The sequence below is a fragment of the Halichoerus grypus genome, chromosome 4 (assembly GCF_964656455.1).
Source record: "Halichoerus grypus chromosome 4, mHalGry1.hap1.1, whole genome shotgun sequence".
NCBI classification, from domain to species: Eukaryota; Metazoa; Chordata; class Mammalia; order Carnivora; family Phocidae; genus Halichoerus; species Halichoerus grypus.
In genome coordinates this window covers 166,541,379-166,567,383 of record NC_135715.1, presented here as the reverse complement: position 1 = coordinate 166,567,383, position 26,005 = coordinate 166,541,379, and the positions used below count along the sequence as shown (strand labels likewise).

At 43.0% G+C, this 26,005-nt stretch overlaps 2 protein-coding genes across 14 annotated transcripts in view; one reads left to right on the top strand and one right to left on the bottom strand.

The window, feature by feature from the left end:
- PIKFYVE (phosphoinositide kinase, FYVE-type zinc finger containing) overlaps positions 1-4,076 on the bottom strand; it is a 77,047-nt gene extending 72,971 nt beyond the window's left edge. For 2 of the 10 annotated variants that reach the window (XR_013447355.1, XM_078071257.1), the window contains exon 1: positions 1,670-2,225. The gene's annotated coding sequence lies outside the window, so the exon portion shown is untranslated. Of the gene's footprint in view, positions 1-1,669; positions 2,239-2,263; positions 2,346-4,001 lie in introns of those variants that run through there. The other 8 variants (XM_078071251.1, XM_036070890.2, XM_078071258.1 and 5 more) reach the window with 8 other exon arrangements.
- Positions 4,077-8,203: 4,127 nt separating this feature from the next.
- IDH1 (isocitrate dehydrogenase (NADP(+)) 1) lies at positions 8,204-25,698 on the top strand. Of its 4 annotated transcripts, none has more exons than XM_036070896.2 (10): positions 8,204-8,322; positions 9,411-9,487; positions 11,373-11,510; positions 14,279-14,570; positions 16,995-17,100; positions 18,390-18,567; positions 20,243-20,394; positions 22,531-22,671; positions 23,042-23,204; positions 24,754-25,698. In XM_036070896.2, the coding sequence occupies exons 3-10, from the start codon at positions 11,389-11,391 to the stop codon at positions 24,842-24,844; spliced, it is 1,245 nt and encodes a 414-aa protein (XP_035926789.1). In that variant the 5' UTR covers positions 8,204-8,322; positions 9,411-9,487; positions 11,373-11,388; the 3' UTR covers positions 24,845-25,698. The 4 variants fall into 4 exon arrangements, with proteins under 4 accessions (XP_035926789.1, XP_035926792.1, XP_035926790.1 ...); XM_036070897.2 differs by having other exon boundaries at positions 8,221-8,387; XM_036070899.2 differs by lacking the exon at positions 9,411-9,487.
- The last annotated feature ends 307 nt before the right edge of the window (positions 25,699-26,005 follow it).

Sequence of the window (26,005 nt, the reverse complement as noted above, 5' to 3'; positions counted from 1 at the left end):
AGAGGGGGAGGAAAGGAGGAAGAAAAAGAGGAAGGAGTGTTAAGGAAGAGCAGGGACAGAGGTGGAGGAAAGAGAGAGGAAGGTGGAGGAAGGAAGGAAGGAAGGAAAGGGTGAGAGCAGAGTGAGGGAGGGGGTGGGAGGAGGAGGAGGAGGAAGGGAAGGAGAGGGAGAGAGGAGGTCTCTAATATCACCCACTATTGGGGAGAGTAGTCAACAATCCATATTCCAGCATAAAGGATTTTGAAGCAAGCTGCTGACTGAATAAATGTAAACTCAAAAGGTGGGGGGGGAGGGGACAAAAGGGAAGGAAAAAAAAGAGCACTAAGGAGAAAGGATTGTGTAATTACAGCAACAACCCTCAGGCCTGGGAAAACAGTCTACATTCTACTTTGACACAAGTAACATCAGAAGCAGAGTTAAGCAATCTGCATAAAGAATCTCAGCATTACTTCTGAGGGTCACCCACATACAAAACTAATTAATAAGCTTTGGAGATATGAGGATAAAAATTACCATGACAACACCCAGCAATTGTAATCTCTGAAACATAAACATAGTCACATAGTTCATCTTAAAAATTCCATAATGACACCAGGATCTTGAAAAAACTGTCTTACAATTCTTATTCTCTGGTAGCTTACAAACTCTGCGATATAAAGGGGACTCTTTGCTAACTGATAGGCAATTAGAAATATTAACCTACTCTTCCAAATGCCAGTACTTTGCCTCTTCTCATTTGAAGGCTACTAGTATATACAGACCCACCCACACACCATTCAGGTGATTAAGCCAATATGAAAGCCAATCAGGTATTAAACATAGAAAATAAGCCCAATCTACTAGCCAATTTCAAAATATAGCAGATGAAAAAAACCCAAGTATCAGCTGAATCATTTCTAAATACAGTTTTTAAAAATACTTAAAATGTACCCAAAATAATGCAGGTCAGCTGAATCCCAGAAATGTCAGTTTCCATCAACAAAGATTTTTTTGTTCAATTTTTCATCAACATGCCAACAGAAACACTAAAGCAAGACCACAACATGATCCATATTACTCCTCCCAGAAAGAAGAACAAGGGAGCATACAGGGAAAGAAAAAGGGAATGTAGTCTTGCTCCACAGAAGACTTAACCTGCCCAGTCTGTCAAAAACCCAAACCCAACCAAACAAAAACAAAAACAAAAAAAAAAAGAAAAGAAAGAAAACTAAGGTTATTTTTGAATCCTGAGAGATGGAAGTTTTGGAGTGGCAGAAAACCAGATTCAAATAAGTTAGAAACAAGACAGTGCAATACCCCAAACCACTACCCTCTACTGTCAGCATGGTACTCATTTTAAAACAGAATGCACTGAATCAATACATGATAATTTAACAGATACCTACACACTTCCGATAAGCCTAAATAACTTGCTTTATACAGAATTCTAGCACTTCTCATATGTCTTGACTATGTTAAAAATAATAATCCCTATATTGGACAGGAGGCTCTTAATTCCCTAAAAATATCCGTCACATTTCATCCTCACCCTTTTTGGGGGAACATTCTAAGCAAAGGGAAAATACTAATTGGGAAATCAAGTCTCCTCCTCAAACATAGGTAGAAACGGAATGGACTCAAATAGCAGAAGCAATCATTTAAGGAAATATACACATGTTTGAAAACCCACTATTGGTGTCGTTTTCTGTAGCTCAGGAACTTTCTTTTTCAGTCTACGGATGCACCTCTGACACACAGACGAGAAGCTGATCCATCGGAGGGAGGAGGAATTGGACTGTGCACCTCCAAAACAAGCTCAGGGACACGGGACAAGACAGGGGCAAAGGAACTTCAAATGTGTCCAAGGAAACCTCTTCAGGAACAGCCGCACCCGGCTCCCTTCCCCACTCGCCAGACAAGGCGCAACCAGGGAATCAGGGAGCCGGCTCACTGCGGGCACAGCTTCTCTGCCCTTCGTTGCCCAGCCTCGGTCGCAGTCCGGCCTCCAGACACGGTTGGGAAGCGCCAGCTCTCGCCTTCACTTCAGCCTTCCCCTCCGCTCTGGCCCCGGAGCTCCCCAAACCGGCCTTCTTCCTCACTCTCAGCGCCAGCCGGCCGCGCGCCAGGCCCCGTCCCTTACCTGCGCCTCCCACCCCGGCCCCGCCGGCCACCCTCCACCCCAGTCGCCGCTTCACCCCGTTCAGGCGCAGGAAGCCAGCTCCGGAGCGCAGCGACAGGGGTACTCGGGCCACCGGCGGTTGCTGCAGGAAGCAAAGCCACTTACACAGTTGATGCGGCTTCTCGCTTCCCCCGAAGGCTCCGCCCCCTGTTCCTCCTTCTCTCCAATCCGCAATTCTCCCGGGCGCCGGCTCCGCCCTCTCCTTCCCGTCCGCGCCACGTTTGGATCAGACGCCCAGGCAAAAGGAATCGAGCTCAAATAGAGTCGTCCTGGACAATTTGACTGGTTAGGCCGCCTCAGCCTTCCCAGAGGAAGCCAGGGCGACTGCGCGCGTGAGCATCACGCGTGCTGGGTCACCCGACGGGTGCTGGCTGGGCCACTACAGTTACCGTATGTGTTCGATGATGTGGGCTCTCAGAAGATGTTACCGCGCTCAGCGTTCCCAGGGACTGACATTCACAAGAGCGCAGACTGTTGTCACACTTAAGTGACTCGGTCAATGACTGGCCATGTGACCTTAAACAAATTACTAAATTCCTCAGGCCCCTGCCCTCGTAACTGTAAAATGAGGCTGATAACAACACCCACTTCACAGACAGTTTTTTGAAGATAAAGTAAAACATTGCACATAAAGCATCTGGCACAGTGCCTTACCCCAGAGTAAGTGATGTGAGCTCTTTAGCTAGTCTTTTCATTCAAGTTTTGTGTTGCACGAAGACTGAGTGCAAAGAAAATTACCAAGTTGCTCAGCCTGGCTAGCATCAGTCCATCTTTTTGTCCTGCTGTGGGCATTGTGCCCTTAGCTGAAGAAGACATGCCAAAACCTGCTGACCCCAATCGTGGGGCTTGGCAGGGGCGGTCAGAAAGGAAACCCAGAGTGCGGTGCTATTTTAATTAAATTCTTCAGGCCCTTTCCTCAAGAGTTTTGGCAAATCCCTACCCAGTTTTCCTCAAGTTAGCCTTCTCGGCCGATGGAGAGCAGCATCGAAGCCCGAAGACTGGTACCAGTACAAGGAAATCTTATCACCCTCAGCGGGGCCCTCAGCAATCATCCTAAGAGTAGTCAGTTTCCTCTTCCATTTCTCAACTGCTCTTCCACATCACACCATTCCTCCTGCCCCATTACCTTGACTATCATTCTCAGCAGAGAATCTGAGTGAGAAAGCTGGGGTTATTGGGTGTGACCGCTAATAAACCCTTCGTTGAAACACATATTTATGATTCTTACTGAGTCTATTATTGTTATGATGGTACTATGCTTATATTCTTCTATCAGGTATCACTTGCATTTGTACTCAAAATAGCTTTTCCTTTTCTTTTTTTATATTGATTCCTAGTATTCAACTAATTAAACAAGGAAGCCATTAGACTGAGATGGTTCTAATGTCTTAGTAGCCTATATAAGCAAACCAAAACCTAAGCCTGTAATGCCTCAAGGTTATGAATTTGAAACCTAAGGATAACCAATCACAAACAACCACCTAAGGCTTTTCCAAACACGGCAACTGCCTAAGCTGTAGGCAATCAAATAATTTCCTTGCTTTGCTTCTGCCTCTTCCCTATAAAAGTCTTTCGCCTAGCTCCTGTCATTGTAGTGCTTCCAATCATTTCACATTTGGCAATGCCCAATTCCTGCTCAAATAAACTCTTAAAAATTGTAATATGCCTGTTTATTTTTAATAGTATCAGTACAGACTCGTGTTTTTTTTTACAGTATATTATGATTCATTACTGCACCATTCTTTTTGAGTCAAGGTTTCCCTGATTTGCCCAGTGAGAGCCCCTTCAAGCAGCTCCCATGTACATTTGACATGCCTTTCCCCCTTTTTGAGCACTTCCTTACCTTCTTACCCAATAAAATATACCAGATTCAGCTTGAACTATCCTTGCTCCAGGTCTAGAATTAGTCAGTTCTGTAAGGATCCCTTTAGTAGAGAACACAAAGATGTTTTTAAAAATCATGAAATTCAGTTCTGTCTAGGAAGTAATGAAATTGGCACTCTCATACATGCATGTGAAAACATAAATAGGTATATCCCTCCTAGAAAATTATTTGATGGATCTAACAAGCGCCTTAAAATTGTTTATACTCCTTGATCCAACAATTGCAATTCTAGCAATCATGCCTAAGGAACTGATTCTAGTGCAAAGTAGAATGTAGTGAAATATATTTTTCAGTTATTTAAAACAGTAATAAATAAATAAAAAGGAAACAAATTTCTAATGAACACAACAGGAAAGCAATACAATCAAATGTTGGACAATTATGCAGTCATTAAAAATTATGCTAAGACTTTATAGAGCATGATTCTTCATTTCATGGTCAATCTTCTTAAAAGAGTTATGTTCCCTTTCCCCACCTCCCATTCAAACGCCAATCCCTTAGAGTATGGCTTCATTAAGAATCATTCTGATAGAATTATTCTTCTTTAGGTGCATTTGTGAGGTCCACTGACTTGCCAAAATTATTTTCAGGCTTTGTGTTCCTTGCCTTCTCTGTAGTACCCCCTCCTTTTTGGAAACTTTCTCTTTGGTTCCCATCAGTCTGTGCTGATTTTTCTACTACCTCCCAGACAATCCTTGCCATTCTCTTTTGGGAACTACTTTTCCTCCACCTGGCTGTTTAAAAATGCGAAATATTCCACAGAATTCTCACTGAGGTAGACTTTTCTTCTTACTGTATACTTCTAGCTTATGACCTCATAAATTCCTTGACTTCAGCTATGATCAATACGTGCTTATATTAGTTTGCTAGGACTGCCATAACAAAATGCCACAGACTGGGTGGCCTAAACCACAGAAATTTACTTGTCACAGTTCTGGAGGCTGAAAGTCCAAGATCAAGGTGCATGCAGGGTTACTCTCCTGAGATCTCTGTCCTTGGCTTGCAAATAAATGGCTACCCTCTTGGCTTGCAAATAAATGGCATGCACGTTCATCCCTCTATGCATGCACATCCTGTGTGTCCAAATTTCCTCTTCTTATAAAGACACTAGTCAGGGGCACCTGGTGGCTCAGTTGGTTAAGCATCTGCCTTCGGCTCAGGTCATGATCCCAGGGTCCTGGGATCAAGCCCCGCATTGCATTGGGCTCCCTGCTCAGTGGGGAGCCTGCTTTTCCCTCTCCCTCTGCTGCTCCCCCTGCTTGTGCTCTCTCTCTGTCAGATAAAATCTTAAAAAAAAAAAAAAAGACACTAGTCAGATTGGATCAGGGCCCACCAATATGACTTCATTTAATCTTCATTACCTCTTTAAAGGTCCTGTCTCCAAACACAGTCACATTCTGAGGTATAGCGGGGTTAGAGCTGCAACAGATGAATTTTGGGAAAGGGAGGACACACAATTTAGCCCATAACAATGCTAAAGATTCTCATATTTCTCTCTTTAGCCCAGACACCCCTCCTGAACTCATGTAGCTAACTGCCTCCTTAACATCTATATCTTGCTGTCCCACAGGCATCTCAAATTTAACAAACCTTACACTTAACTCATTTTCTTGGCCATCAAACCTGTGACTCTATCTATATCCCTTCTTTGTTGAAGGGCACCCTGTCACCCAAACCCTAACCCCAGAAATCACCTGCACTGTTCTTTCTCCCATAATCTTCATGGCCAATAAATTTCAATGAAGTGAATTTCCACAAGGTAGAATAACTGTTCATTCTACTTCATTTTTTTTTTTTAAAGATTTTATTTATTTATTAGAGAGAGACACAGCCAGAGAGGGAACACAAGCAGGGGGAGTGGGAGAGGGAGAAGCAGGCTTCCCGCCGAGCAGGGAGCCCGATGTGGGGCTTGATCCCAGGACTCTGGGATCATGACCTGAGCCGAAGGCAGACGCTTAACGACTGGGCCACCCAGGCGCCCCTCTACTTCATTTTTTTTAGATCATCAAAATGAAAACACAAATGCCTTAAAGTATTTATGAGAATTCCCTATTATCTAGATGAGGGTGTCATAACCAAATACAGACAAATTTCATAGCCCATGTTTCTATTTGTTTACAACAGTAAATAGAACCAGCTGATATTAAAATACTCAGATTTTTTATTGTCCAAATGAAAACCAAATGATGTCAAGGCATGCAATATTAACCAAACAGAGAAAAATGGTGTGCTAAATGAATCTTCACATGACACCCAGAATAGGCAAGCTAAGTTCAAAAAGAACAAGAATCTAAGCAGTGAGCTTCATATTCACATTTCAAGCAGTAACTTAACTTCAGCCAAACATCGTTTGTTACATTTAATTAATGTTGTCAATGGGTAATGTATTATTTTTATCATACTATATCATATCATTTTGTCTATAAATTTATTTTTTAGTTGTATAAGAGCTAACCACATAAGGAGCATATATCTAGTTTTATGCATGTACATATATGCATATTATAATATTATAAGTCAATTCTAGGGATCTACAAAAAAATGTGTTTTCAGTGAAAAAGGAGTTCCTACGTTACTGGCTTAAGAAACACTGTTTTAAGATGCTGAGACTCCCACGTGTTAACTTGCCTCCCACGTAGGCTCAGAGCCTAATTTGCAGCCCATCTCTAGCAGTATTTAGGATTTGATGGAATACATTTTGTGATTAAATTCACCTTCATTCTGTATAATTTCCTATATTTATTCTCTCTTCTCACATACGTTCAATGTATTTTATCATGCTATATGGTATGTGTCTTGAAAGCTGCCCTAAATCCTTTCTAAAGAATGAATATACTTTTGGTAGTAGGCAAGGGGTGATAAATAATGTGAACCTGATATAAAATGGAGTAAATTTACAATCTCAGGTGACTTTGCGTCTCAAATTCTAAATGAAAATACAAGCTTATACTCCCCTATAATCATTTCCACAAGAATAAATGGAGGTGACTCCTACTTTCCATTAATCCACCTAAAAAATCAACAAGTGCAGGCTACCTGGCTGACTCAGTGGTAGAGCATAGGAGTCTTGATCTCGGGTTGTGAGTTAAAGCCTCATCTTGGGTGCAGAGATTACTTAAAAATACAATCTTAAAAAAAAAATCAACAAGTGCGATGCTATGAATTCTTTCTTCTTACTTTTTCTTGGGGAAAAAAGACCAGTGCCCTCTAGTGTCCAAAATGCGTCTTGCGTGGCGCCTGTTATACCGGTTTATCGTCCAAGAGTAATTGTAATAATCCGATGCCACAAATTTTTAAAATAAATTTTGGAACATTGAATCAGGACAGCAATATACAAGCATTACACTCACTACAAATCACTGTCTAAAATACCTCTCCCCCCCCAAAATGAAATAAAATACTCCTCCCCCATGTTTTCAAGAGTAAGAAAGACACAAAAAATAATTCCCTGCAGGGGGCAGAATTTTTTTTTATTCCACTGTTTTCTTAAGGCTTCACATCTTTATTCCGGCTTCACTGGGATCCACACAATAATCTCCTATCTTTATCTTCTAATGCAAATGACAATTGGGTTTATTTATAGTATGTACTTGGTAGTAATTAGAATTACAGGTACGTAAGTTCTGAAGACGTAGTCGTTGGTGGTGGCGGACATTATTTACCATGGTATGCCTGCTTGTTTAACTGTTTAATCCTTTGCATTCTCGCTGCACCAAGAAGCCCCCAAAGCCACCTCAAGCTCCCTACCCCCCGCCCGCACTCTTCAGCCAAACGCTCGTTCCAGTCTACCGCACACCCAGGTAGCGCCGGAAGTCGGGGGAGCTCCGTCCTCGTTCGCCTTTACTGAAGATCTGGAAATTCACTCTGCGGGGCCCTAGGCGGCGTGGGTCTTAGAATACCGGCCCTGGCGCGCCCGGGTCCCGAGCCTGCAGGTGGCTTTCACGTCCTTCCGCCGCAGGGAGCAGGAGCCGAGTCCAGGGGGCGCTGCGGCCCCTTCCCCACAGCGAGTGCGGCGATGGGGGAAGCGAATTCAGCCCAGAAGTTCCGGGACTCGTCCCCGCCCTTGGCCCCGCCCACCCCCGAGTGGTAGGCGCGCGGCGATTGGCGGCGTGGAGGGGGCGGAGCTCCGGGAGGTGGGCTGAGGGGGCGGGCCTGGGAGGGGACAAAAGCGTGGCGGAGCCAAAACCCTGCGCTGCAGGCCCTCTGCTGTGTTGGTGCGGAGTTGGAGTCTGAAGCTGCAACAGCTGGGGCCCAGCAGGGATTGCCAGTGTAGACGCTTGTAAGTTTCAGCGTGTGAGTGGCTGTGGTGCCACTAGCTCATCGTCCGCGTCCCTTCCCCTGCAGGTAACCGCAGGCTTCGAGGGGCGGCTCCCAGCCCCTGGCTTTTGCAGGGAAGCTGTGAGCCAGCCAATAGATGGAACGGGAAAAAGGGAGAAAGCTCAGATCTTGGGTATGGAGAGAGGAATTTAGCGGCGAGCCCTAATCGAAAGGAAGGGGGAAAATCCAGGTTGGGCGTGGGGAAGAAACATGGGGAGAAAGAGGGTGCTAGATGTCTGGATGTGGAAAAGGCCCACTCTTGGGGACGGAAGGGTGGAATCGGGCGGCGGAAAGTTGCTTGCAGTGACACATAGAAACCCCGGTCTGCATGCAGAAAGGGAAATCGAGCGGTGGGAGGATGCAAGGAGGCGTGGAAGACTAAGCCTTGGGTTTAGGGGGAAGAAAACGTGCGGCAGTGGCGAGCTGGATGCAAAGAAAGGTGGAAGCCATGGACTTGGGCGTGTGCAGGGAACTCAGGTGGCTGGAACTGGCGGTGCGGCGGGGTGGAAGTGTCCTCTTGGGGGCGTGGAAGGGGCGGGATGGGGTGGAGGGGATACCTCCGCCCCCGCTCGGGTCTCCAGTTTTCCAGTTCTAAGGAAGCGTTCCCGCAGCAGGCTCCAGGCTCTCGGGGTAAAGGTTCTTGGGCCGCAGAGCGAAGGGATGGGCGTGGAGACCTGGAGAGAGGAGCGGAGCCAGCTTGGGTTGCAGCTCTCTTGCACAACGGCCACAAGGACGTATGCTGACCAAGAGCCCGCTGGTCACAGCGTCACCTAAGGTCGTGCAAACCCCAAGACCAGCTTACGGACGACGAACCGGAGACGCGCCCACTGACGCCCCCTCCAGTGTGTGCCGGGCAGAGATATTTGTGCTCCCTTAACCTTTATTTGGCAGGTGCCTGCCTGCGCCCCTAAAACTGCCCTTTGGCCCTCTGGGTATATTCAGCGCTGTACTTTAAACCAGATAAACCCGGCTGTCTGGCCCTTATTAAAAACAGCTAAATCCTCCTGACAGGCGTGTTTTGAACGTTAGGTCTTTCTATTCCCCTTTTAGTTTTGTCTTAGGAAATAAACTGCACTCAATTGAGTCTGCAAGATTGAAAGGAGTTGGGGTGATTAGAAGTTGTAAAGGTGAGAATTAGCAATTTTTCCCCTTCTGTGCTTTTTGATGCGGCAATTCTGCGTTTAATTGGTCTTGGAGGTCTTGAGGTGGGGGAAGGCACTGTAAGGAATGAGTCAGGGATATTTCCAACAATAAATTGCAACTGCTTCCTTGTTTCTTTCAGTGCAGCTCTTCTCTGCAAGAGACTGTTTTTTGGCCCAGAAATTATTGTAGTTCATGAACTCAGCTTAAAGAAAATGTGGCTAAAAATTTGGGGTTGATGAAAATGAAATGATGAAAAGAAAAGAGCAAATCTTTCTGTATTCATCCAGGTTTATTTTCTGGAATGACACAAATGTGTCATGATATTGGAATTCACCTGCTTTCAGACTAAATGAACTGGCTTGTTGGAAAAGTCCTTCCTTCTGAAGTCAGGGTTTGGGTGGAGAGGGAGAATCTGAGCAGCAAGGCTTAGAGAAGTGAATCCAGTGGGGCCTAAAGCCTACCCCAGGGAATTTAAATCTAAAAGAAAGAAATAATGTCCTATGTTGTCATAAGCAAGAGTCTACAAAAAAACTTTACTTTTTTAGTTAAAAGGTGCTAAAATTTTATGGATAATGTGAGGAAATCCCGAAATGTTTCAGTTCTGAGATATAGAAAAATTACTGCAGAAAATGTTTGGTTCAACTGAGAAGGAAATAATTTTAAAAATGCAATTTTTCAGTATAAACAGTATCACTTGACAAGTTGAACTGAAGTAATTTGATCTTTAAAAAACAAAAATGTACTGGGGGGCACCTGGCTGGTTCAGCCAGTAGAATGTAGGACTCTTGATCTCCGGGTCATGAGTTCGAACCCCACGTTGGGTATAGAGATTACTTAAAAAAATAATCTTTAAAAAAAAATAACAAAAATGTACTCATTAGTGGACTGTGAACCTCAGTTCCTTGTGACAAAGTAAGACATACTCAAGGATGCTATATGACCCATCAGTTGTATTTGCCATCAAGGAAAAATAGCCAAGTCATAACTCTTGTGTAATATTATGTAGGAATGCAGCCATGGAAATGTTGTATCAAGACCAAGATAAGTTTGCTGCCTCTTTTTGTGTTTTGTTTTGTTTTGTGTTAAATGCAAGGACAGATGTGACAGTGGGCTCAGCAGGACTGAATCAACTTAAAGCTCTAATGTAAATCGTACTTGAAATTACACATCAGAAGTAATTAACTCCTCCACACCAGTTTGTTCACTTCTTTTATTCTAGTTGAGTTCCAGATGGTTCCTCAGTAATGGTATAGGGAACCTCCTAAACACTAATAAGCAGGCTTCTAGAATTACAAATTCGGGAAGTGAAAATGGCCTGAGGATTAGGAATATGTCCTGCTTGTCACAAGGAACTGAGGTTCACAGTTGGCTAATAAGTACATTTTTGGGTTTGTTTTTTTTTTTAAGATTTTATTTTTTTAAGTAATCTCTATACCCAACATGGGGCTCGAACTCACGACCCCAAGATCAAGAGTCACACATTCCACAGACTGAGCCAGCCAGGTGCCCCCCAGTACATTTTTGTTATTTAAAGATGAAATTACTTTAGCTCAGCTTGTCAATTGATACTGTTTATAGGCCTCTTACCTAATAATTAAGTCCGTTCTCTTGACTTTTCCAGTCTTCAGCCATAACTTAAAGGGATAAAAGCAATTTGCAGTTATGTTCCCCCAGGGGAAAAGTTTCCATTAGCGCTTTATACAGAGAACGTGCTCGATTCTAGTGGTAAATATATTGTCATTAGCTTTTTATGCAATAGTGCTGTTGTGAATATAGTGTTTAGTAGTCACCGAATTCTTGGTATTTTGTTTTTACACTGTAATGAAATAAATGAGAAGACCCGTGTCTTACCTTTTGTTCTTTTTAAAGGTTTCTTGAAGTCAAAATGTCTCAGAAAATCCGTGGCGGTTCTGTGGTAGAGATGCAAGGAGATGAAATGACACGAATCATTTGGGAGTTGATTAAAGAAAAACTCATTTTTCCCTATGTGGAACTGGACCTGCACAGGTAAGCAGCAAACTCAGAAAGCATAATCTAAGTGATTTCGGGGTATAACTAGCTGTTTAAATAGCTATAGCTGTATCTTATGAATAAAGCTTTTGAGGGAGGGATGCCAAAATATAGGTATATGAACCTTCTATTCTAATTTTATTAATTTTATTTATTTATTTTTAAGATTTATCTATTTTTAGAGAGAACACAGAAGGGAGGGGCAGAGAGATTCTCAAGCAGACTCCCCACGGAGCCCAAGCCCCATGACAAGGGGCTTGATCTCCCAACCCTGAGATCACGACTTGAGCCGAAACCAAAAGTCAGACGCTTAACCAACTGGACCACTCAGGCGCCCCATACTTTCTATTTTAATTTTGACATATTGGCTAGAGAGACTGGACTTATCATTGTTCTGAAGAAAAGAATTGTGATGAGAACAAAGTGATTCTCCACTCTTTCCAAGCCTCTATTTCCCGTGAAGCTGGCTCAGAGCAGCACAAGGTTTTGTTTGTGGAAGGGAAAATAATAGAGGTACAGTCTGCATTGAACAGTAAAGTAATTGTAGTTAACACAGTTTTATCCTTTCTACCTACCTCTGTTTACTATCACTCTACTTAACTAGTCAGTGGGCCTTTTCCCCCTGTTCTTTCCTTGGCTTTGCCCTTTTCACACAATTACAACACAGAAAGAACCCCTGAAGTTACTTATACGAGCCCCGCCTTTCCATAGACAATCCCTTAAACCTTTTGTGTTCTAAGGATTTGAGCCGTTGCTCTGTCTTTAAAGTGTTTGGAGACATATATGAAAGTCTCTGTGGGATTCTCCCCTTTGTTTCCTGTGATTTTTTATAAACTTGCTCATGCTCTTTGTACATCCAAACAAGGAAGAGGCAGAATTTTTCCAAAGGGGATGTGGCTGAAGCCTGGCATGGCAAAATGTTGACCCACACAGTTTAACCAAACTACAGCAAGTCTTAAGTGTGTTTGTCTTGACCCAGAATTATTCATCAGACCCACGTGTTCCGAGAGCCTGTTGTTTTGCCTGGGTATAGATACTTCATTCACGTGGTGTCATTAGACTCTCTTTTTAGTTATTCTAAGCCCACACTGTTGATAATGTCTATATTGCAACCCCGAATTGAAGCAAATACTTGCAGAGGTCAACCAGACATACAGGAAACGAAGCATAAAGAACATCAAATGGGTTACGGAAGCATTTCATGAGCACTCTCCTGGTTCGGAACTTGACATGGCAGTAGGTGAATTTGCCAAGTTCTTGCCAGTGTAATAGCTGTAAAATGTGTTTGTTTTCTGCAGGCTAGACAGTGGTCCAGGCCACTTACTCATTCTCTTCTGTTAGAGACGTTAAGAAGAGAAGCAAAAGCTCCACTAATTTGCTGGTAGATTCTTCTGATGAGAAATGGTTCCTACGAACATGAAAAGTGCTGACCCCAGTCTTCATTTGAGTTAGGATTAGACATTTGTAGTATTCAGCATTTCCTATGCCAGAAGATAAGAGAGTCAGTGGAGGGGCGCCTGGGTGGCTCAGTCGTTAAGCGTCTGCCTTCGGCTCAGGTCATGATCCCAGGGTCCTGGGATCGAGCCCCGCATCGGGCTCCCTGCTCCGCGGGAAGCCTGCTTCTCCCTCCCCCACTCCCCCTGCTTGTGTTCCCTCTCTCGCTGTGTCTTTCTCTGTCAAATAAATAAATAAAATCTTTAAAAAAAAAAAAAAAAAAAGAGAGTCAGTGGATTCGTTACACGTAAGTGAATTATCTAAGGCCACAGCAGTTAGGAATAATTTTTATTTGGAAATACATTAAGATTGCTATCTTTGTGTGTTTGCATCATGAGTTGAGATAGCGGAGGAAAGGAAAATGCAAAGACTAAAAGGAACTGAAAAAAGAAACCTAGAGGCTTAATGGGTTAGCAAGTTTTGAAAGCTGAAAAAAGCTGAAAAACTTTTTTGAAGTCTTTGTGGACAAAATGAACTGGTACATTACTGTTTTGTTTCTCCTGCTTCTGACAAACTGTGACATACTTGAGATAAAGCTTTAATCATTTTCTATGCTCCGTGGACAACCATCATTCTTTCCAGTTCTGAATAACCTGCAGCCTGGGTATTGGTGTATAGTACTGTAACTCCCTGAGGGATACAAATCCGTCATTGGATTCCATTATTTACCCAGCAAACGGCAGGTTTATTTCCAGAACAAAGAGACTTACGTAAGAATTAGGGAAAGGTTCATCTTCTGACTAACTGGCATTAATGAAGAAGTGGGGAGCATTTTTGGCACGGGCTGTGGCATTTATAACTCCTACCACTTGAATGCCATAATACAAACAATCCTTTAAACCCTCTGACCCCTTTATTTTTAGAGCACAGTATTTACTAAAGGAAAATAAGTGCTTAGGCTTACGTTTTTATGCTAATTTTATGGAAGGAAGTCTGCAAAAACGGTTGCTCATATGCCATGATTGCCTCTTGGTGGTGAAGAGCACGCGAAGGGGCGGAGCACAATGGCTTCCATTCAGTCTCCTAGACAGCTTCCCACACCGCAGGCGGGTGTGGCTCATAGTCCACCTCTCTTAGTGCTTTGTTTGGTTGGCAGCCGTCTTCTGGGTCTAAGGTGCCCTAATCCTAAAAGTTGGCAGATTGAGGTGTATTTGAGCCTCTCCTTTCTTCAGAGCAGGCTCTGCGTGCCATCACCATGCACAGAATGGTGACACCCTCAGTCGCTCATCAGTTTGTCTGGAGAGTTACACTTAATGACTTTTCCCTCCCAGCTATGATTTAGGCATAGAGAACCGTGATGCCACCAATGACCAGGTCACCAGGGATGCTGCGGAAGCTATAAAGAAGTACCACGTCGGTGTCAAGTGTGCTACCATCACGCCCGATGAGAAGAGGGTTGAGGAGTTCAAGCTGAAACAAATGTGGAAATCACCAAATGGCACCATCCGAAATATTCTGGGTGGCACCGTCTTCAGGGAAGCTATTATCTGCAAAAATATCCCCCGGCTTGTGAGTGGGTGGGTAAAACCCATCATCATAGGTCGTCATGCTTATGGGGATCAAGTAAGTCGTGTTGGCATAGTTGAACTCTCCATACTCTTTTTTGGTGACCTTTGGCTGCCCAGAAGTTCTGAGCTATATGTTTTATTCTTTTGGTGTCTACTCCCTTTAAGTGAGGTGCAAAATCGAGAAGTGTGTATGTGTATATCTGTGTATTTAGGTAGAAATAAATATAGATAAACTTATAGATAGGTACCTGTCTCAACACAAATGATTTTTTTCAGATGTGTTTTTTTCTTCCTATGTCTTTTCTTTTCTTTTTTTAATGTGGGCTCCACCCCCAGTGTGGAGCCCAACGTGAGGTTTGAACTCACGACCCTGAGATCCAGACCTGAGCTGAGATCAAGAGTTAGAGCCACCCAGGTGCCCCCATATATCTTTTTCTTTTTTTTTTCTTTAAGTTAAACCATATGATACAGCGATTTTTGTATAATTTCCAATGGTTCGGCCAAATTAGTGGTTCTTCACCCTGGGTATACAATAAGATCCGTTATGGGTTTTTTTGTTTTGTTTTTTGCTTTGTCTTACTTCTTAAACAAATTTGGGTTTTTGTTTTAATTCCCGTACATGAGTTCTGCCCTCCACCAGCTGAATCTGAATTTCATGGGGTTCAGACATTTTAAAGCTCCCAGGTGATGTCAGTGTATAGACAGGGTTGAGAACCACCAAAGATTATATTGAACATTATCTCTTCATGCAAAAAAGGAAAAACTGATTCAGTAGTTGAAAGTATTCTCTTTAAAACATTCTTTTCCTACTTGGAAAAGAAAGAAGTACTAGTTTCTGTACTTTTGTACCAGTAGGCTCATTGCCAAATTAAACAGAAAAACTGCCAACCAAACAAAATCCGTATTGAAACGGAGGTTTCGGACTTTCATAAAAAGCAGCTTATGTCCTGAAAGAGCCTTAAGAATAAGAATGTCTCATGCTGAAATCCAGAGGCTTTGATGTAGCAGTCCTCAGAAACAGTGTGGCCAGGTCAGACCACTCTCTGTTCCTGGGGACGGGGTCACTGGGTCAGTCCTTGAGGATCAGCTCACTGTGTTCTACCCTGTGGTTCAAACTATCCCTTCATCCTGGCCAAACCTTCCAGAGGCCCAGGAGAGAGAATGTCGACAGGAGCGCTACAAACTCACATATCCCAAGAAGAACACTCTTAAGTTCTTATGAGTTCATGGTGTCTTTTTCATCGTCCCCCCCTCTCCCCCCGCTTTCTTTTAATTATTTTGGCATCAGTCACTTGGAAGAATGGTCATTCTTTTCATTAAAGTCCAGATTGAAAATTCCCAACCTAGGGTTGATTCAACTCAATGTGCATAAACCTCTACGAAGCATCTGCGAGGCTTTGGTGCCTCAGTGTCTTCCTTTTGAGAAATGGGAATAAGTTTCCACCCATAGCGAAGGACTTTATATGGCAGAAATGTGCCGTGGAGAAAAGATATTCAATCTTCACGGTTACCCGATGGTTCTTTTCCCCAGCTGTCATCAGTATTACTTTATGCAAACCTAAATAAATAGGTATGGCTGGCAACTGTTGGTACCTGATTGTAAAAATGTTCTAATTTAAGTGCGGCAGAAATTCACAGATGCCTCGTGTGGGCCAGGCACATTTTTCCACCAGCATAGCTCACTCCCGTGAACAAGATGGCTGTCCTCGTACAGTCCTTTCCTGAGGGGCACCAACTAGCCTGTCAGAGCTGCTTCCACAGTCAGTGCTGCTTTTGGACAAATCCTGGGCTGGTGTTAGTAGCGATGATAACCGTGAAGAGACTGAGCCCTGAAGGTCTAAGGACCAGATCCCAAGTCTTTCGACCCTAGATGTGCTATTTCCACTATATCACAGTTCCTCTGTTGTAAGATTGATGGAAGAATCAAATGAGATAACGAGATGGTTCAAGTTAGTCACTTAAAGTGTCTGTCATACGGTGAGGACAAGGCATTAGCTCTTGTCGCCATCCATGCTGTAGCTAGTGTATTATCATTCCCCTGTGGAAAGACTTCCTTGACCTCCAGGTCATGGTCATTTCTCTCTCCCTGTCATCCTACTGCATTTCATATCTAAGCCCCCCTTTGACATTTGAAAACTCTTAGGTTGCTTCTCACTTTTGTATGTCTTTCTTAGGATATAAGCTTCCTAAGAGAAAATGCTTTGTCATTCTCCTCTCCTTCTCGGTGCTCAGGAAACTGCCCTTTCCATGGGAGGCGCCCAGTAAATTCTGATTTCCACTCTACCGTAGGATCAACTTGCTTTGGGAACTCTCTGGACCTCTTTTTTCCCCATCTCTAAAATAAATGAAGGTTGAGCCTCACTGCCCTGTTTGTCTAGGTATCTTCCAGCTCTATATTCTACGATTTTTCTTCCCTTATAGTTCTTGAAAGGATAGTTTGGTTTGGTTTGGTTTTTATACCTTTCTCCCCCCTACACAGTACAGAGCAACTGATTTTGTTGTTCCTGGGCCTGGTAAAGTCGAGATAACCTACACGTCAAGTGATGGATCCAAAAAAATGACATACCTGGTACATAACTTTGAAGGTAAGTCCATCATGAACTACATCTTTTCATTTTTTACAGATCATTTAGACAATGTTGGTACTGTTTTTTAAAAGTTAGTTTTGTGGCTACCAAAAATACAACCTGGACTCTACAGCATTTCTACAGGACCCAAAATCTAACGTAAAGAAGTAATTGGCTTCCATGCCTTCCCCTGGGGTGGACTAAAGACACAAAAGGAACCAGCCACTTAATTGGAAATGCATGTGGGCAAAGACAGGTAGATAGTTTTGCACTTCTCCTGAAACACGGAGGGAAGGTTGGCAGGAATCTGTTGTGCCTAAATTATAGAAATTCAATGTTAATAATCCCGTATCACCTGTCACTTAATCTGCCCTTTGCTCTGGTAGGGTTTGTATTTGAAAATGGTTGCGTTATATATTTGCTGAAATTTTCTTCTTGCCCTGAGTGTTTATTCTGTGAAAGTGAACATTTGTTTTTTTGCCTTTTCTTCCCCACCATCCTGCTGCTTGAAAGGTCCACTGTGTCAAATGCCACCCAAAGGTTGTTGAAAGAACAGAGAACGTCTCTTTCTCCACTCCTGAAGTGGTTAAAAGCTCTCATACAAACAAAAGCTCAAAGCTGACCTAGCCCTTGTTCTCTTTGCCTCCTCTAAGTAATATCATTTTAATGGAATCTCGTCCTGCGGGTTTGGGCCTTGCACATTTTGAGCCTAGATTGGCCCTGGGCAATGGCACAGATTCGAGTGCTTTCTTTCAGTAACTACAGAGTTCACCAAGGAAGAGTCGTGAAACACTAGTGATGACATGTAGCATAATTATTTCTGCCAATGAGGTATGAACCTTCAGTATCCTCCAGGAAATGATGAGAATTCTCATTCGATATTTGAAATGCCAATTTTTCTCAATGGCTGAGGAAGGAGCACACACTCAGAGTTGAAAACACATGTGTGAAATTTTAAAAAAAAGTGTGAAAGCTTAAAAAGGATTCACCCTTTCTTGAGTGTATTTCTGGTTCATATCAATACTTTTTAGTATTTTTGGTATCTTCAGAATCCTGAAGACTGTGTGTTTCTCACTTCTATTGCCCTTTCAAAACAAGTTAGAATGCCCTTATCTAGAATTGAGTTTCTTCCGATCATGTGCCTCGGCAACTCATGGAATATTCATGTTTGAAGCCTGGCCGGGACTTTTTGAAGCCATGGGAGCTGGGAATTGGGTGCTTGGGTGGTGGTGGGTGGATTTGGACTTGTTACAACTCTACCCCATTTACCCTTCTCCTTTTTCCTCTCATTGGTGTTCCCTCCACAGAGGGTGGTGGTGTGGCTATGGGGATGTACAACCAAGATAAGTCGATCGAAGAGTTTGCACACAGTTCTTTCCAGATGGCTCTGTCTAAGAGTTGGCCTTTGTATCTGAGCACCAAAAACACTATTCTGAAGAAATATGATGGACGTTTTAAAGACATCTTTCAGGAAATATATGACAAGTAACTACAGTTCTTTTTTTTTCTTTGTCTTTTTTCTAAAATAAGCTAGGATATATAATATAGAATTTACATCCTTATCCCTTTGATTCTGGGACAAATTGAATGAAAACCATCACTATCCCATAGAGTAAAGGGCAAAACTAAGATTTAACAGACATGAAACAAACCATTCTTGAGTTGCTTTTAGAAGGTAAATGTTTTCAAATAAGGGTCCCACATTTATTTTTTTCAGAGCAAGAATTGTTTAATGTTTGAATGAAGATGCCTGGTGATTGACAGAAAGTTCTAATTTTGGGGGTCACTGGCTGGCTCAGTCAGTGGAGCATACAACTCTTGATCTCAGGGTTGTGAGTTCGAGCCCCATGTTGGGTGTAGAGATTATTTAAAAATAAAATACTAAAAAAAAAAAGAGGGCCATCTGGATACCTCAGTCGGTTAAGCATCCAACCCTTCATTTCGGCTCAGGTCATGATCTCGAGGTCATGAGTTCGAGCCCCTCCCCCCCCTTTGGGCTCCATGATGGGCAGAGAGCCTACTTAAGATTCTCTCTGCCAACCCACCCCCAACTCATGCTTGCTCTCTCTCTCTCTAAAAAAAAAAAAAAAAAATTACAATTTTTCAAGCATATGCATATGAGTTTCTGAGTTGGGCACATTTCCACTCTTTCTGAAGCCCATTGTTGTGATTTAGAATTCTGCCTTAGTGGAGTCATTTGAACTTAGTTCAATATTTATAACAACTTCCAAGTTCAACAACATGGGAGCACATGTTAACTTTTAAGATGGCATAACTACCTTTTAGTTGCAAGTGTTGAGGCCAGGGCTTGGGTTTTAGGTATCTTTCCTAAGACATCTTAATTCCTCTTCCTGCTACCCATCCGTACCAATCCTAGGAGCTGTCCTAGTTTCCTGAAAGATACAGAGTGGTAGAATCATATTTTTCATCCATTATTACATATATTTTTTAAGATTTTATTTATTTATTGGAGAGAGAAATGGAGAGGGCACAAGCAGGGGGAGGGAGAGGGACCAGCAAACTCCATGCTGAACCGGGAGCCCAAGGTGGGGCTGGAGGCGGGCTCGATCCCGGGACCCTGAGATCATGACCTGAGCTGAAGTCAGATGCTTAACCAACTGAGCCACCCAGGTGCTCCCATTATTACATTCTTAAAGTAAGCTGTATCTCAAGAATCTGATCAGTAGTGTACTGAAAACTAAAAATAGTGCTGGGGACACTCTACTCTCTCCCTTATTCTCCATCTCTGCGAAGGAGGTGAAATCACTCTAACAGGTGGGAACATGGGGTTTCACAGCTAAAAAATGGGCAGGATTTGAGCTTAGGTCTATCAGATTCTCAAGTCTGTGCTGCTTCTACTAAAAAATGCTGCTTCCAGCCCCACCCTCTTTGGGGAAGCAAGTGCCGTCCCTAGTAACACTAATTTTCCTTCTTTATTCTTTTTTTTTTTTTTAAGATTTTATTTATTTATTCATGAGAGAGAGAAGCAGAGGGAGAAGCAGGCTCCCAAGGAGCAGGGAGCCCGATGCGGGACTTGATCCCAGGATGCTGGGATCATGACCTGAGCTGAAGGCAGACGCTTAAGGCAGATGCTTAACCATCTGAGCCACCCAGGCGCCCTAATTTTCTTTTTAATTCCCTTTTCTCTCTTGCTTCTTAGGCAGTACAAATCCCAATTTGAAGCCCAAAAAATCTGGTATGAGCATAGGCTCATTGATGACATGGTGGCCCAAGCTATGAAATCCGAGGGAGGCTTCATCTGGGCCTGTAAAAACTATGATGGCGATGTGCAGTCAGACTCCGTGGCCCAAGGTAAGGAGCTGTGGGACCGAGCAGAGGTGGAGCTCAGCCGGTGGCACATAGGTCATGCCACAGTAGTTCTCTAGTTTGGGAAGGGGGGTTTTGCAGCCCTTCGTTTGTTAAATGCTGAAATGTAAGCCCTGCGAGCCATCCTGTTCCATCTGACACAAGAAGAGAAGCCGAGGGCTGTTCACAGAAATTCCAAGAACCAGGGGCTTTATGCCAGAGGTAAGGGCCAAATCAACAGACACTCTCCGTGCCCCGATTTCTTCAGCACCAGCTGCCCTTCAGTTTCAGTTACCTTTGGCAGCTATGTAAACGTGAATCTTCCCCTGATAAACGTTTGTGTTAACTTTAATCCTGTTTGCTTTTCCCCGGGAAGTACTACTTCTTCTTTTCTCTTATGAAAAGTTAAGCACCTCCTGCCAGTTTGAAAATTGGTAGATCAACGCAGGTTTATGTCAGATAAATGAGTTAGACAACTCTCTTTACGCTCCCCCTGTTTCTCCACATCCTCATAATCCTTTGTGCTGTGTTCGGTAGAGGAAGGAGTGGTGCTTTATGATGCTTCCAGGGTGGGTAAGGGAAACTATTCCTATGAGCAGATTTCTTGGGAAGGGACCCAAATCATTCCACCCTTTCTAAATGTCCTCATAGCCGCAAAGAGTATCTGGATGGATCTTTCGAATGTAAATGTCAAGATATGGAGGGTCAAAGGACTTTGAAATAGGACTTCGGAAGTGCAGAGTCCGGCAGTGCACTGATAAGGTGCCAGGGCTGTGTGTCTGGACAGAGCCTGTGGATAAATGTGACCTCAGTACCGCTCCACAGGCAAAAGCAACAGGGCTGTCCGCACGTCCAGTCTTTCCTAGGATATGAGCTACTGCGGACTCACACCACTTAGGTCCTCAGTTTTGACCGTGGTACCAACTAGTGTCCTGGTATTAACCATAAGCAAACTCACTATGGATATGGTCCTGAACTTCTCCAATAAGTATTTGGGAGTCTACTGAAGCCTCAGACCAACACAATAATATGAAAGGAGCTACTAGTCCCATGCAGAAGTTTCTAACGATACTAAAAAATGAGTTTAAAAAAAAACATTGTTTATGTATCTACTCAAACCAAAAAAAAAAAAAAAAAACACAAAAGAGCAAATGTAGCAGCCTGTGATAAATTTGCATTATTAACCCCACAGGTGCTATTGGACGGTAGCTAAAACAGAAAAAGATATTCTTCAAATTCAAGTGTAAAAGAGTGAATAAGAGAAGGAAAATCAATTGTCTGGACTTAAAAGTGCTAATGTCGTTCTCTGAAAAGGAAGCCACAGAATAGGACTGTCTTGTTGGGACTATTACTGGGAGCGAGGGCAAGAGGGATGTTCTTGGATCATCCCATCCTGTTTTCAACCTGCCTTTCCAGTCCTAGTGAATCTGAGCAGCTTGATAGTAGGACACAACTCTCATTGATCTTTATTTTCCTGGAACAGCATCTGCACATAAGAATAGTGGCAATACGGGGCTCCTGGGTGGCTAAGATGGTTAAGCGTCTGCCTTCGGCTCAGGTCATGATCTCCAGGTCCTGGGATTGGGCTCCCTGCTTGGTGGGGAGTCTGCTTCTCCCTCTCACTCTCCCTCTGCTTGCTCGCTCTCTCTCAAATAAATAATAAAATCTTAAAAAAAAAAAAAAAAAGCAGCAATATACTGAGCTCTTACTCTGTGGCAGGTACTATTCTAAGGAAGATGAATATGTATTCTTTTCACATATATTCACAAATATATGTGTATTCATCTAATTCTCGCAACAATCCAGTGAAGGAGGTGCTTTTATTATTCCCATTATACAGGTAAGAAAAACTGAGTCACAGTAGCAAGGAAGTCACAGTACTAGGGTAGAATGCAAGCAGGCAGATCCTGAGTTCTCCATCCCGGAGCAGGTGCCTCTGAGATAGACAAGTGAAGAAGAAGCGAAGCGTAGCCTCTCCAGACTCTTTGATCCTGAGGTCTGGAGCTGGGACCTTGCTTCCTGAAAGGTGGAATTACTGATGACTACATATGCTTTTGCTTATTTTCCTGAGACTGCTCAGCTCCGAGAGACGGAGTGCTCTTCCTGCAGTTGGACCCAATACTTCATGCTTTGCCACTTCAGGTTATGGCTCTCTTGGCATGATGACCAGCGTGCTGATTTGTCCAGACGGCAAGACCGTAGAAGCAGAGGCTGCCCACGGGACGGTGACACGTCACTACCGCATGTATCAGAACGGACAGGAGACGTCCACCAATCCCATCGGTAAGATCGTGTTTACTGCTACACTGATTTCCACCCAGAGTGGCGATCTCCAAAGGGAACCAGACGTGCTCCTTTGGCTGCCCAATGCTTTGTGTATAAAATCATCACCAAACAGTGCATCTATTCTACTAATAAGAGCCATTTGAGGGTGTTTCTTGAAATATACACAAATAGACAGGTTTTTTTAAAAATTTCTATTCAGTAAAAATACTTCCAGTTCTTATATAGCCCATGTGGATAGCGTCTAATGGAATCAAGTCACCTAAACAAAAGAAAATTGTTATATTTTTGGGAACTGAAACAATTGGGAATCCCTCTTGGTATGATCTAAGTGTTGGTTTTTTGGTTTTGTTTTGTTTTGCTCTTTCAGCTTCCATTTTTGCCTGGACCAGAGGGTTAGCCCATAGGGCTAAGCTTGATAACAATAAAGAGCTCAGCTTCTTTGCCAAGGCTTTGGAAGAAGTCTGTATTGAGACCATTGAGGCTGGCTTCATGACCAAGGACTTGGCTGCTTGTATTAAAGGTTTGCCCAAGTAAGTATAAGATGCCCTGAGCTCTGCAGTCAAATCACCGCATATTTTTTCTGGGCTCAAAACATTCTTTTCTGGGCTCCAAACATCATGGCTTTTTGGAAGTACATGAATTGTTATTTATCGCCTACTTCAGGGATCAACAGACACTTATCTATAGAATGCCGACAGTAAGCATCTCAGACTTTGTAGGAACATACAGCCTTTTCAAAACTATATAGCTATAGAACTTTGCCACTGTGGAAGGAAAACAGTCATAGATGATACGGAAGCTAGTGGATGTGGCAGTGTTCCAATCAAACTAATTGCAAAACCAGACTGTAGCCTGGATGGAGTCCAGGGGCCAGGCTGTAGTTTGCTGACCTCTGATCCAGTTGATGATCTTTGGGTGACAAGGTTCCTTTTAACAAGAAAATTATAGACAGTTGAAACATAGGGACCTCCAAGGCTATTGTACTCTATCCCTTTAATTTCTTCAATTTATGGGTAAGAAAAACAGCTCAAGTTTTATTTTTTAATTTTAAAAGATTTTATTTATTTATTTGACAGAGAGAGCACAAGTAGGCAGAGCGGCAGGCAGAGGGAGAGGGAGAGGGAGAAGCAGACTCCCCACTGAGCAGAGAGCCCGATGCGGGGCTCGATCCCAGGACCCCGGGATCATGACCTGAGCCAAAGACAGACACTTAATGGACTGAGCCACCCAGGCACCCCAACAACACAAGTTTTAGATGCCCACTTAGTCATAGTCCCAATTATCTATAACCAACAATCAGATATTCGAGGCCCGTTTATTGCCCAGGATTTTTCTAAGAACATGGTAGCCCATATCCCAGCTGGATTGGCTGCTAATCAGAGACTTCTCCCTCACAGTTGGTCACTACTGACTCACCTCAAGAAACCCTACTAAAGTTTAACCCCAATCCCAAGTCCCAACCGTGCATCCTCCAAGATCTCCGTTAGGGTCGGTATACCTCAGTGATGGGGATATACTCAACCACCATGTCTTTCTTATCTTAAATTTCTGGCAAGAACACAGTGTTTGAAATGTGCTTATCAGTATGTTACCTTTGTAGCCTATTTGAATAGGCACCTATCAGCAGGATTAGTTTAGCCAGTCCGTTATCTTTTTTTTTTTTTTTAAGTAAGACAATGATAAAAATAAGCGTTCAGACTTTTTTAAGGACATGTGACAATTTGTAGGAATGTAGATGAAAGCATGGCTGTTCCCCTGAATAGGTTTTGTTATTTTTAAGAATGAGGAATAAGAAGTGGGATGATTTCAGTCAGGCATTAGTCTAAATGGAAGTTCTGTGATAGCTTCACCCTCTAAGACTCAGGGCAAGGGACATCCTGTGAAGGTGCAGGGGTCAGCCCCTTGAACCTTGAGCATGGTCATCAGCCATATATTCATAGCTTGTTAATATTAATTAGTGTTCTTCTAAACATAAATGCATAAATTGCTACCTACGTAGCATTTCTAGGACTTTCCCTCTACCTGCTACCAGACCAGAGACAAACTAATTTCTTTCTCTTCTTTTTGCTCCTTTATTAGCGTGCAACGTTCTGACTACTTGAACACATTTGAGTTCATGGACAAACTCGGAGAAAACTTGAATATAAAACTGGCTCAGGCCAAACTTTAAGGCCATCCCTCGGCTTAGGAGGAGACGTGTTTTTGGTAACTAGGTCCACTGGTTTACATTTTCCTGTATAACACTCAAGGGTAAAGGTAAAATCAATTTTGTAATTTGTTTAGAAGCCAGAGTTTATCTTTTCTATAAGTTTACAGCCTTTTTCTTACACATACAGTTATGCCACCCTCGTGAACGTGGCAGGGGACTTTTTAAAATTTTATTTTATTTTGTACTAGTAGCCTAGGAGTTACTTTAGTGCTCATTTGTACTCGTTGTCACTTTTTCTCATGTTCCAATACAAATGACCAAAATGAAGAGTGCTCGAAAGGCTAAACTGTAGCCACAGTATTATTCCTGAAAATATGAGTGAAGTACAAATTCACCCCCTTCACCACTCCATGGCCTGGGGCGCTGGGTGGTTTTGGCGTAACAGATGTCCCATCACATGACATAGAGCTATCCAGGAAACTTGCCCATAATTTGGAATGAAAAGCAGAGGTGTAACTAAAACCTGTTGGAGACACCGCAGTCACTTTTGTAAAGAGCTCTTCTTAAATGTTTTGAAAATGCTAAATATTTGTGAGGCAACTGGAGAGTTTGGAATCCCGAATAAATACTACCTGGGGGTCTGTCCTCTGTGTTTATCTCCTCCTCCCGCCCTTGTGTGGCCTGAGTATTATGCTACCCTGAACAGCATATTTCATCCAAGTGCAATAATCCAGGCTGCACCTTTTTTGGACTTCTACTGGCCCATTTTATTTCCCTTATATAAATGTGATTTTTTTCAGAAGTTGATTTTAAACACTATTCTAGTCTGTTCTTCATCCGAACTACTAATTGTAATTAAAATTCAGTGCTAATGACTAGTCTTCTTGGGTTTTTATTTATCGAGTATACTTTGGGTGCCAGGCAGGCACATGCTGGTCCTAGCCACAAGAATTCAATTTTGAACAGTCTCTGCCCTAAAGGAGTTTACTGTGGGGGAAATGGGTAAGTAAACGGTAAGATGTGGATTCTACAGTGAGAGGGAAAGAAGACCAAAGACAGAACAAAGGAGGTAACTGGAATATTAGGGAATCAAGTGTAGGCACATGCTAAGGAGTATACGTATGATCATGTAAGTTAATTGGAAGCCAATGAAGACTTAAGAAGGGAGGGACATGATCATAT